This window comes from Natator depressus, chromosome 9 (assembly GCF_965152275.1).
Source record: "Natator depressus isolate rNatDep1 chromosome 9, rNatDep2.hap1, whole genome shotgun sequence".
Classification (NCBI taxonomy): Eukaryota; Metazoa; Chordata; order Testudines; family Cheloniidae; genus Natator; species Natator depressus.
Window position 1 is genome coordinate 89,517,100 of NC_134242.1, and position 12,469 is coordinate 89,529,568.

General features: G+C 40.5%; 1 protein-coding gene across 6 annotated transcripts in view; it reads left to right on the plus strand.

The window, feature by feature from the left end:
* Nucleotides 1–12,469, plus strand: part of IL1RAPL2 (interleukin 1 receptor accessory protein like 2) — a 673,060-nt gene that overhangs the window by 648,373 nt on the left and 12,218 nt on the right. For all 6 annotated transcript variants that reach the window (XM_074962588.1, XM_074962585.1, XM_074962587.1 and 3 more), the window contains 3 exons: nt 1,812–1,957; nt 7,814–7,957; nt 12,146–12,316. In XM_074962588.1, the coding sequence (XP_074818689.1) occupies nt 1,812–1,957; nt 7,814–7,957; nt 12,146–12,316 (461 nt within the window). The remainder of the gene's footprint in view (nt 1–1,811; nt 1,958–7,813; nt 7,958–12,145; nt 12,317–12,469) is intronic.

Below are 12,469 nucleotides of genomic sequence, written 5' to 3' on the forward strand. Positions count from 1 at the left end.
CACAAGCCCGATGCACACCCAAAGTGTAGGGGTGGTCAGAACCAGGATGCAAATCCAAATTCTGGACCTGACCCTTGCAAGAGTCAGGATCTGGATCCTGGATCTAACCACCCACAAATTTTGGGAGTGTTCAAACTCCAGATCACGAGGTTACAGCTGAAACCATCTCTTACTTTCGATCAGATTTTCAAAAGTTGTCCACTCTCATTTAGGCATCAAAATGTGTTGCCAGATTTCCCAAAGTGCTCTGCGTGCTGAGTGCATGTTTGGTGCTGAGCTCTTTTGAAGATCTGGCCATGTCACAATGGGAGCTGCCAGATACCTTTACCTTGAGAAAATTTGAACCCAGGATGGGTGCCAAGCACATGAAAATCTGGTCCTGAGCTCTTCTGAAAATCTAGCACTGAGAACAATAGGGCCCCCATCCCGACCTGTACCTGGTTGAAAATTGTCTATCTAAATTGTTTTTCAGTGGGGAGAAACAATTGGGTTTTTTAATGAAGTGAGATACTTTCCATGGAAAATTTTGTCTTTTCATTGAAAACTCTGAAATCAAAAAATTTTTGTTTCAGCCAAAAGTTTTCAGATCTTGTTTTTTTGATGAAAAGTCAGCATTTTCCTTGGCAGGGGTGGGGGGCCTTTTCCAGCTGGCTCTGCAATACAAATGATAAACAAGTCAGTTGCTGTTCTTTTGGGCTGTAGTGTGTAACTTCCTTGGGGAAGGGATTTTGTTCTTTGGGGAACTTTAATTTATTTTAAGAGTGTCTATACCATTGTGATTGCAGCATCTGTAGACATACCTGAGCTAGCATTGATCTAGCTCGCTCAGGTAGCAAAGCAGTGAAGCCACTGCAGCGTGGGCAAGCCATCCACGTAAGTTACCAGCATCCCAGGCAGGTTTGTACAGCCCATGCTTCCTTGGCTTCGCGGTTCCAGTACACCCGATGTAACTAGATTAAAGATGTGCCCTTAAGCATGCTTAGTGCACTGCATTATACACTGTGCTACAGTCAAGCTCTGCTATAGTCATTACAATATTACATTATTTGTGAGTGCTGCGCAGAGTTCTTGATATAGTTTTCTCACATACTATGCAAGAATACGCTAAGAGGGCTGAAGTGACTCTGCTGGCTACAGAGCTGATTATGTCGACGCTGCATTTCCTGTTGCGACCTCGTTAGATGTCTTTTACAAGCAGCTGATCAGCACCAGTGCCATCATCAAAACCCATCTGGTTTGTTTGTATTGGTTGGGTTTGATTTTTACACAGTGCAATTCCGTGAAAGGAAAGGACTCGTTATACCTCTGGCCTAAAACTCTCTTCGGCCAGTCCTGCCATCCAGTTGCCGCATAGAACTGCCCATTCACTTCACTGAAAATTTTGCTGCTGCAGGATTGCAGCAACCCAAACCCTTCCCCTTTGTGCCTTAGAAGGTGTGAAAGACTGAGCCGCAAATCCTTGATCCTCCACGTGGCCTGCCCATAAAAGGGGCAGAGCAGAATCCCACAGATCCCTGGCTTTCCACAGAGCTGCATACCTGCTTTCGCAGGTTTTCCACCAGAGCACAGTACGCAATCCTGCTTCTGCAGCACATCCTCATCTTACTCTTAATTGTGGCCTCATAGCTGTCTTTCCCTCTGCATGATCCTCCCATTTCTTGTCCACCTGTTGGGGGCCCTTTCAGGTCTCCTCCATGCTGGGTAAGTGGAAGGCAACCTGTGGCTTTTTGTACACTGTATGGCATATGGTGATCTTTTCATGGGCACCCTGTCCCCATCAGACTAAGAGGAGACATCACTCTTCCTTTCAGACTCCTCAAAGAACATCTTGGAGAGAAAGAAGTGGAATTAACATTAACCTTTGATGCTGTTTGGGAGGCAGACCTGGCTAACTACACCTGCCATGTGGAAAACCGAAATGGACGTAAGCATGCCAGTGTCCTTCTGCGTAAAAAAGGTATTTAACTCTCCCGTGCCTTAGAGACTGGGGTGAGATCCTGGCTCCATTGCCGTCAATGGCAAAACTCTCCTTGACTTCAAAGGGCCAGGATTTCTCCCTGTGTGCTTATTGCAGCTAAAATACATGTGCCTTGTGGCATACATGTACCATTAAGCATAACATTGTTTTAGAGAACTAGTGAGCTGTTCTTTAGACTCAGTAATTGAGTAATATGGCCTGAGCTCCTATGAAGTCAATGAAAGGATTTCAATTTAAACCAGCTGCAAATTTGAAAACAAACACTAATATTGAAGTGCATTGTTTTCGTATCGCTCCTTTATCATATTTTCACGGATTAAACTGAGTGTTTTAAACAATACAGGTGCGTGTTGATTTATTACAGTAACGAGAAGGAAAACACTGCTGCAGAGGAGGCTGTTAACCCATTACCATTGTGTTTACCTTTACCATGATATTTGCAGGATTCCCTGTGCTGAGAATGGCAAATATTGCAAGTGCCATGATATTTTTAATACCATTGGTTGTAGATGAAACATCCAAATTAGTATTATCTTTTAAGAAACTCTGTGGTTTAGAACAAGCCCTTATCTTATACAGAATGTAAACAGTATTTCATTAGAATCCTTCCCATGTTGTTAATTTCAACATCCTCTCTCATTTGTAATTAGGGTGACATTTAGAGGGAAAGGTTTCAGAGTAACAGCCGTGTTAGTCTGTATTCGCAAAAAGAAAAGGAGTACTTGTGGTACCTTAGAGACTAACCAATTTATTTGAGCATAAGCTTTCGTGAGCTACAGCTCACTTCATCGGATGCATACGGTATCTATTGGAAAAGAAAAACTGAGAAGCCACAGGAAGCTCAGGAAGCAAAACTGAGAAGCCACAAGAAGCTCACAAAAGGGTTAACAAATTGGGTGCATTGCTACTATTACTCTTGGTTGTAAATGCACTTACCAGAAAAGTAAAGTTATTTTTATATGTGCACCTGGAAGTTTTCATGTAAAGGTTGCTAAAGCAGTGTGTTGTTTCCTTTATTGAACATTTAGGATGCACAAGGAATAGTAAGAAAATGCTAAGCATTTCAGAATGCTAGTTACACTACATACAAAAGATTGCTGAGTACAGAATTTGGAGTTGGAAAGGACCACTTTTCAGTTATTCTATCATCTCCCCTTGCATTGTGACTGGATACATTTCATATTCTCCTTAGAGTACCACCAATAGTTGAATTTCAAGTCTTGCCTTGAATATCCCCATTGGTGGTAATTCCGGAGTGACTTGTGGCTGCTTGTCCCATTGTCTAATTGTTTGCATATTTATAAAGTTCTAATATTTAACCTAAATTTCCTCATTGTGCCCTAAACTAATCACTTCTTACCCTATCCTAATTGCCCTTTGTCCCCATGTATGGACTTGTAAAGTACCCACAGACCCGTGAATATTAATCATGATGCTCCAACTATAATATTAAGGATCAAAAAGAAAGTCAAACTATAAATGCTGAATGGAGTTTCTGGATTTAGGCACTGATCCCTTAAAGTGCATGCTTAACAAAGAAACTGAAGCCAAGGAACCTGTTCACGTGCTTAGATTAAACATGTGCTTAAGTCCTTTGCTGGATTGGTGTTTTAATTATCTTGCAAACAGGAAGGTTTGTTTCAAAGGATAAAAACACAGCTGTCCCTAGGCATCAAGAAATATTGGTATTATATCCACACAGTACTGTGTTTTATCTAGTTATTTAGGATACGGTGTCATCTAGAGTGGGGCAATTTTGCCTACAAACTAAACAACTACAGCTTTACATGAACAACTTTACGTGGAAACCAGTCTGATTGTCCCACTCATGAAAACAAAGACACGGGTGTGTTCCTGAGCCATGAATACCAGAGTCTATTCTCTGTCACACATTTATTAACTGGTGTCTTTCAAAGACACTTTATTATTTGCTTTGATATATTTTAAAATGTATTTTCCACACAACCTTTGCCCTCACGCTGCTTGAGTATGCCTGTTACTTGGGAGTCCATAGGTTATGCGGTCCTCATTCATCTACCAGCAGCTTCCCTCAGTAAATAACAAGGAAATAGCTTAGAATTCCCTCTACATGAATTTGAAAACAGTCCATGGCTTTTCTGACAAAAAAAATATCTTAAGTGCACTATAAAATGTACTTCTTAGAACAGAAATAACTTGTCAGGAGCTGCTGAGTCGAATTGATCAGTGGCCCGCGTTGAAAGATGCAGTAGGATTTTCAATGAAAAGATATAGTGCAACAATATCAGCTCAACACTTATTTTCAAGAACGTCTACTTCACATCAGACATAAAGGAAACAAATTTTGTGTTTGATGTCATCATTAGCCATGAAGGAACCTTCTGAGCTACACTGAGCTATTGGGTTTTGGGTATTTCTAGTTCTCTTAGCATTTAAACCAGCTCAGTGCTCCAAATAATGTACCATGGATTAATCCTTTTTCATTATTTTAAACAAGAAATATTCTTTGCACCTTTTCCCTTTACTGGTTTTCCCTCGTATAATAGCATACGGGCCAGATTCTGAGACTCTTCATGCTCTGTAACACCTTGCTCCACGAGTTATCCTATTGACTTTAATGGGACTACTCAAGGAGAAAGGTACTACTCATTGTGACTTGGGCCCCAAATGAAATATATCTGAATGTATTTTTTGGGTTTTGATAGAAGTAATGGGCTAGACTGTGAACTACACCAAGACTGGAGCTCAGGGGAAAAGGTCTCTGAATCTGGGCCAGTCAAGCACTGAAACAGCCAGCCAAAGGGACTGCTGGGCCACCCCACATCCTACCTCTGGCACACCCGTTAAGCAGAGAGGGCGAGTGGGTGGCATAGAACCAGCTACTCAGGCAGGGCTGAGAATGTTGACATTTAGCCTATTCTCAACGCCATGTTAGCGGAAAATAGTGACAAACTCGGGCGAGTTCACAGGAGAGGAAGAAAAATGATTAGGGAACAAGATGGGCTAATTTATGAGGAAAGATTAAAACATGTATAGCTTGGATATTTAGTGTAGTCTATGGGAGGTACAAGTCGGGGTAATGGAATGTAATTAAGAAAGACAAAATTTTGGATGCGTGTAGAGCTATCAGACTGTGGAGTAGTCTCCCAAGAGTGCTGCCTCCATATGCAGGACTTTTAAAACAAGCACTGAGAAATGCAGAGTGACTTTTCCCGTCTCGTACTTCTGTGGGACTATGGTTTCTTGCTGGAGAGATCTTGCAAACTGGAAATTGAAATTGAAAATAAGTTGAGGACATCTCTGATGGTTAATTACTGAAACATGAAGCGTTGCAAAATGAAACTAAGCCCAAACTGTGCCTGCCTGGTGTTCTTTTTTCAACCTGAAGATGACATCGGTGGCATAATCGTACATTTTCTTATCATCTAAGTTTTTGTAAACTTTATGCTTCAAAACTTTATGTCTTGTATCATCCTAGTTCTTTGCTTTATGTCTCTTCGAACTATATTTGTCAAAGTGGTAAATATCTGCACTGACATCTTGTGTAAAGTAATCTGGGCTGCTGATGATAGCTGTGTCAGGTTGTCTTCTTGTAAGTTTTATGGGTGGATGAACAGCAAAGCAAGGCTGAGTAGTTCTAGTGTCTATTCTGTGTTTGAGAGGAGTCAGAAAATGGGCACCTCCAGTGCTGCAGATTTAGTTATTGTAAGTCATCCCAACTTTTGTCATTGGTTTGTCAGTGACAGGCAGCATATCCTCAAGCACAGAGCTCCTGGGACCTGGGTTCTATTACCAGCTCGGCCACTGGCCTGGGGTTGCTTCACCTGTCTGTGCCTCAGTTTCCCCGTCTGTAAAAGGGGACAAAGACTCTTACCTTCCTTGTAAAGTGCTTTGAGATCCATGTATGAAATGTGCCCTATATAATTATCATCAGATTAGCATTGTCCTGGTGCAACATCAACTGTAATCTATAAATGTATAAGCCATGCTTCACTTGTATGGCTCCAAACCCTGGCAGTTTCGTGTTATACCATTTCCTGAAGGTCAACATATTTGGGCTTTGTTGGACCAGAGTACTGAGATGATTAAAGAGACATGGACTCTCCACAGAAAACAATGCTGCCCATGGCCTACAGACACACACAGGAATTGTTAGGATTTGCTGTAGAGATGATACAAACGGTTGTTATGGCTTACAGAAAGGACTCAAATCTTGTAGGTCTCTATAGATCCATCTTAGTTATCATCAAACAATGGGGCCTTATTGTCCACAGGGTTAAACCTCTGTTGGGGGGCAGGAGAGAGGGAATTATGTTTGACACTGAATATACAATAGAGCATAATGGATCTTTCAGCTTTGCCCATTGAACAGCACAGAGGAAGGTAAAATTAAGCGCAAAAGTGAAGAGAATTGTTAATCTATTTTCCAAAAAGGGAAAATCTTTATCTCAATCAATTCTCCAGTACTTTCCTCATGTCACTCTTTCATGTAAACAATCACTGTTGTTGTCACAAGGATGTTCTGTGGTTGTAAATGGCAGAAGAGATTGTTCCTGTAGCCACAATGGGAGATGCCCAGGTGATATTGACTTATCACAGCTGGTTGAAAACTTGGAATTTCTACTCCATGGGAAATTCTGATATTTCAAAATATTCCTTCATCCTGATTTGGAAAAAAAAGTTAAAATTTCAAAATTTTCTGTGACATGAAAAAAAAATTGTTTGGCAAACATCAAAAAGACCTTATTGAAAAGCTGTATTTCAATAAGGTTACACTGCTTTGTTTTGACTTTGTCTTATCTAATAGTATAGTACATTTGTTATAGTATATCGATGAAGAAACAATAAAGTCGAAACAAAGCAGTTTGTCCAAATTTTTGTCAAAAAATTATCAATGTCAATATGTTCCTGTGAAACTTTTTGATTCATCAAATCAGCATTTTCCAATGGAAAGCTCTTCCATCAGAAAGTTTTCAGCCAGCTCTAGTCCCTTTTAAGATATGGCACGCACTAAGCAAAAGTTTGAGAACTCCCATCTTATGCACATTGGAGCCTTTAGTATACATCACCTCTAAAACAAAGTGGCACTTAGCTGTGTCGTGTACATCCCTGGCTTCCCGTTGGCCATTAACACTTGACATGAACATTATGTTGTGCGCTCTAGGGGCTAGAACAATTCTCAAATGAGTTCGCCAAAGCCCTGGCCTACCAGATCAAATCAAGTCACCTGTTGACTTTATAAATGTAAAAGTTTTGTTTAGTTTTCTTTGGGTAACTAGAGTCTCCTAAATAACAGTTTTCAGAGTAGCAGCCGTGTTATTCTGTATTCGCAAAAAGAAAAGGAGTACTTGTGGCACCTTAGAGACTAACCAATTTATTTGACCAATGAAGTGAGCTGTAGCTCACGAAAGCTTATGCTCAGATAAATTTGTTAGTCTCTAAGGTGCCACAAGTACTCCTTTTCTTTTTGCTAAATAACAGTGAAGTACATCTAATACAATTACTTTTACAGACCGTGTACAGTATTTTGTACAGTGTGCCAAAACAGAAGATACAATTATCCTCTGCAAGCTATTTAGAAACTGATTAATACTCTGTGTAAATTCACTGCATAATTCCCTTGTCGAAGAGTTATGACTATAGCCTCAAATGAATTTTAGATGGCAATTGTAGACTGGCAGTAGAAGGAGTGAATAGGTAAAGTATAATAATAGCTAATGAGCTGAAAATTAGGTAGACAATTTTATAACGGCAATAAAGAGAAGCTGCTCAATTGTACATGGAATTGCACACTGAATTAGTGCAATTAAAGCTTGGAAGGATCATAACCAGTCTGTCTTTTTCTGCTTATTCTAGATTTGATCTACAAAATAGAGCTTGCCGGAGGATTAGGAGCTATCCTTCTCCTGCTTATTTTGCTTGTGACTATCTATAAATGCTACAACATAGAATTAATGCTATTCTATAGACAGAATTTTGGAGGTGATGAATCTATGGATGGTAAGTAGTCTCTCAGGGAAACTGACTGTAACCCCAAAAAAGATATCATAGGCCCAGTGCTGAGGGACCTTAATTTTAATTGAAGCCAAAAGGTGCCTAAAGTCAATTGAAATTGAAGGTATTTAGCACCTTGAAGGATAAGGCCCAAAAATCCTATTCCAAAATCCACTGAAATTAATTGGATTTCTATTGACTTCAATGAGCAGGCAATAAAGGAATTGTTCTGAAGCCTCTTTTATAAGCCTTTTATTGAGGACAAAGTGTGAATGGATTCCTCAAAAGAATTGAGTTAGGTGAAAATCAGTTCTGACCCTTCCTCAGATTTCTAAATTCCATTCATGTTTCCCAGCACCACACCCACTAAAAACAGTCACCAGTAAGGCGCATAATGCAGACTGGAACTATTTCTTGCTGGACAATTTCACTATATTTGCCAATTTAAAAGAATCAGCAAAAAGCCACAGTAATTATTTCTGTTAACTAATAGGTCAATGCTATTTCCCCCCATCAAACACTAGTTGGGAGCAGGAAAATAATTTAATGCAGATATGTGGACTATTTCAGAGGACTGACTGGAATGGAAGTTTGGTGTAAAGCAGATAATTTTTAAATGCTTTCCCCCTTAGTATCTACGGTAGGCACTTAACTTGTCTGCAATGAGACTACTCATGCTCAATAAGCATGTGCTTAAGTGCTTTGCTAGAGCAGGACTTTAATTGCTAGACCCATGAGGTACGTTCCACCACTGCATTTTTAGCTTCAAAATCTAAGTTTTGAGATACTGTAAAACGGGAGCAACCCAGATGTGAATCAGGTCCATATAATTTATTCCACATTAGTGTACTCTGTGTCTGCTCAAGAGCTAGAGTGGCATTTTCAAATGCTCCTAAGCCACTTGGGAGCATAAGTCCCGTGAAAGTCAATGTGCCTGAATCACAGAGGCACTTTTGAAAATCCCACACCTAAAAGAATCCCTACATTTTGGAAAAGAAGAGGGGAAGGTTTTTTCCTCTTATGCAAAAATAACCAGTTCCCCCGAACTATTGCTTAGACACTAAGCTGTGTCAGTGTCAAAATAATAATTGTTTCTATTAAACGCTCGATGGATATGTTAAGTGAAATCCTGGCTTTTCTCAATTTTGCCATTGATTTCAATGGGGCCAGAATTTCATCTGCTGGCTTCAAGAATGTGGATGCTACTTATGAGGCAGAGGAAAATAATTTCCTTCTTACTCTGTCTGCATTAGCAGAACTTAGAAACTATGTTTAAATATCATGACACAAAACAAATCTCTTCCACATGGCCAGTATTCGCACTGAAAATCCATCAGCTAAAGAAGAAGGGCCAGGTTCTTAGGTGGTGTAAATTGGTGTAGCTCTACTGACTTTATTTCACATCAGCTATTACTTTGATTCTTCACCCCAGTTGGGGATCTAGCTCAACGTGCCAGCCTCAACTCTGAATTGCCTGGGTTCTGTCGACTTGTGTGGTCGGCATCAAGTTATTGCTATTTTTTAATGTAATTTTTTTGTTGCTGTTTGGCTGGTTTTCATTTAAAAAACAACCCTGTTTCCTGGAGGTTTAGAGAATGCCCCTTCCGCACACAGGTCATTGTGTGCGCCTGCTAAATTCATAGGCACTGACTCTGGGAGGGCTCTGGGGCTGGAAAAAAAATAGTGGGTGCTCAGCTGTTTGCGGGGCCACACTGATAAGCTCCTCTCCCTCCCCACCAGCACCTCCCACCCACTGCCAATCAGCTGCTGTCAAATAACAGTGAAGTACGTCTAGTAGAATTACTTTTACAGACCGTGTACAGTATTTGGTGCATTGTGCCAAAACAGAAGATACAATTAGACAACACTGAAGTGCACAGCTGGGTGCATAAGTGGGCATTGGTGCACAATCATTTAATTTGTGTGTGCAAACCACGTGCCTAGCTTTTTAGAAAATCAGACCCAGGAAGTCCACGTGTGTTAAATACACACAGACACATGCACTTGTGTTTCCCAGGCAAAATGTTGTTTCTCAATAACAAGTTAGATTTAAAGCAATGTTCAGACATTTGTTAACCTTGAGTATTAACCTGATCTACATCTTGGCTTGATTGTTTTCATTTCACTCTACTTTAGAGCCAACGACAGTGGCCATCCCCGGGGTTCACTTTTCTACCTTGGCAAGGGCCTGAACTGTTAGCAGTGACATCTGCCTCCCTGATCACCCATTGGCTGTCCTCTGAACACCTTCTGGCAGGTTCCGTTGTTGCCTGGTGTGGCAGATTTTGGAACAGTCTCCAGACCTGTCTGGTTTTAACCCTTCTGCTGCTGGTCTTCCTGACTCAGCAGTGCTGCCATCCTTGCCATTCTAGTCGTTTGCTGATATTGAGGAAATGTTAGGATATCAGTTAAACTAGATCCCATGCTGCTCTGGTGATTAGAGGCAGATTTGTTTCTGTTAAATGAGCCACTGAAGGTAATCACGCAAGACCTAGCTCATCATATCAAAATTTACCAGACTGTCTTAGAACCAATAGTTCACTTGAGCACCCTGTTTTCAGCGTGAAATCAATTCCACAGCTAAGCAAATAAATGTCCACATCTTGTCTGCTTTCGCTCATGAACCATAGTGGACTAGATTTATCTAAGGAATATTAGGAAATAATATTAATAAATTAATAAATCACGTTCTCATCAATTATTTATCTTCCTTTAATACAAAATATTGATGAACTTTGACTCTGCTGTAAAGATTTTTTCCAGTTCTTTACAGAAAATTGGTGCTTAATAATCCCACTTTCACGTACTTCTCTTTTCACTACATTAACGATTTGATTTTTCATTTTCTGTAGGAAATGACAGCTGGTAGCCATCACTAGAGATCTTTCTGTTAAAACTTGACTCTTTCACCTACGTATTTTTTCCACTATTTCTGAAATACTATAGGGTTATAATAAAGGTAATGGCCATTAACTAAGACAGCATTACAAACTCCAAACATTAAAATTGATGAATCAGGCCCAAGAAACCTCTGAAATTAGCTTAAAAATCATTAGATTTTTTTTTAATTAATTGGGGGGTTCTTTATATTTGCCTTTTGGGTTTTGTACTTACTCAAGTCATGTTTTCAGGCTTCTTTCCACAAACACAAAGGCTAGGAACTTTTTTCTTTTAAGTGAAAGCTCAGATTTTCCCCTAATCACATGAATCCAGGAACTGGGGATTTAAGAAAAATTCCAGCTATCATGAGACTCGCAATAACATTGCAAGATTTGGCTGCTCTGCTAAGATCCTGTAGTACGGTGTGGGTGAGTTGTCCCCACCTTGTTCTTGTGTGGGCGAGTAGGCCAGGTGGGGGCAAGTGGCACAATCAGCCTTACCCTCTGTTGTACCCATTTTGCCAACTCAAGGGCCAGACCAATTACACTGCTTCTTTAAAGTGCCACTTGGGGTGCAAGCCATCCCTCCACATTGATCAGCAGAGCTGGCCAGCAGCTAAGGGAGGAGCTTAAGTGAGTCAGGCAGTGAACTCTGGGAAAGTCTGGGTTTGATTAAGGCACAATAACTACTGGAGTGGTGGTGCAGCTCTGCACTTCCTCCCCACCCCACGCAACATACACCTGTACCAATCAGGCACAGTCTGGTCCTTCATTATGTATAAAGGACAAAGAAACCCAAGCTGCAACATTTGGACTTTCCCAAAGTCTGTCTGGGTGTGGGACAGTCTCCAATGCACCTGTTTACCTTTTGCTGAACCATACAAAGACATAATTTACCAGCTCAGCTTGTGAAGGGAAAAGAGGAAGTCACAGATAAGTGCTGTCGTCTTAAAACTTCTATAAAAAGAGTTGAATAAAATGAGGCTTATGAATACCCACCGATAAAGCCGTATGGAGTTGAAAGATGCATATAAAACCAGGAATAATTCACAATCTCTATTATGCAATATGGAGTGCTTGTGTTTCAGCGTTAAAAGTTTTTGGCATAATGCAGTGGTTTTTAAGCTTGATATTGAACAACCAGGAAGAACGTATTTTCACCAGTACTGCATTCCTTACATGTGCAAAACCCCCACTGACCTCATGATAGGAGTTATGACACACAAGGGTTTCAGAACTAGGCCACAAGACAGTTTACCTCTGCCTAGTACATTTACAAACAGATGACTGCGAATAGGCTTTTGTTTTTCTACAGACAACAAGGAATACGACGCCTATCTCTCTTACACCAAAGTGGATCCAGATGCATTAGACTGTGATAATAACGAAGAGGAGCAGTTTGCACTTGAAATACTGCCAGATGTTCTGGAAAAACATTATGGTTACAAACTCTTCATTCCAGATAGGGACCTGATCCCTAGCGGGAGTAAGTACTTCTGAACTTTGGGTTTAATCCTGTCTGTTGCTATTGGAAAGGCATGTGCTGCATGTTAAGTACTGTACAGAGATAGTTACCATTCATTCTCTTTGCAAGACTGCTTTCAGAACCTCAAGAGTTTCCTAAAATACAGCAAGGTGT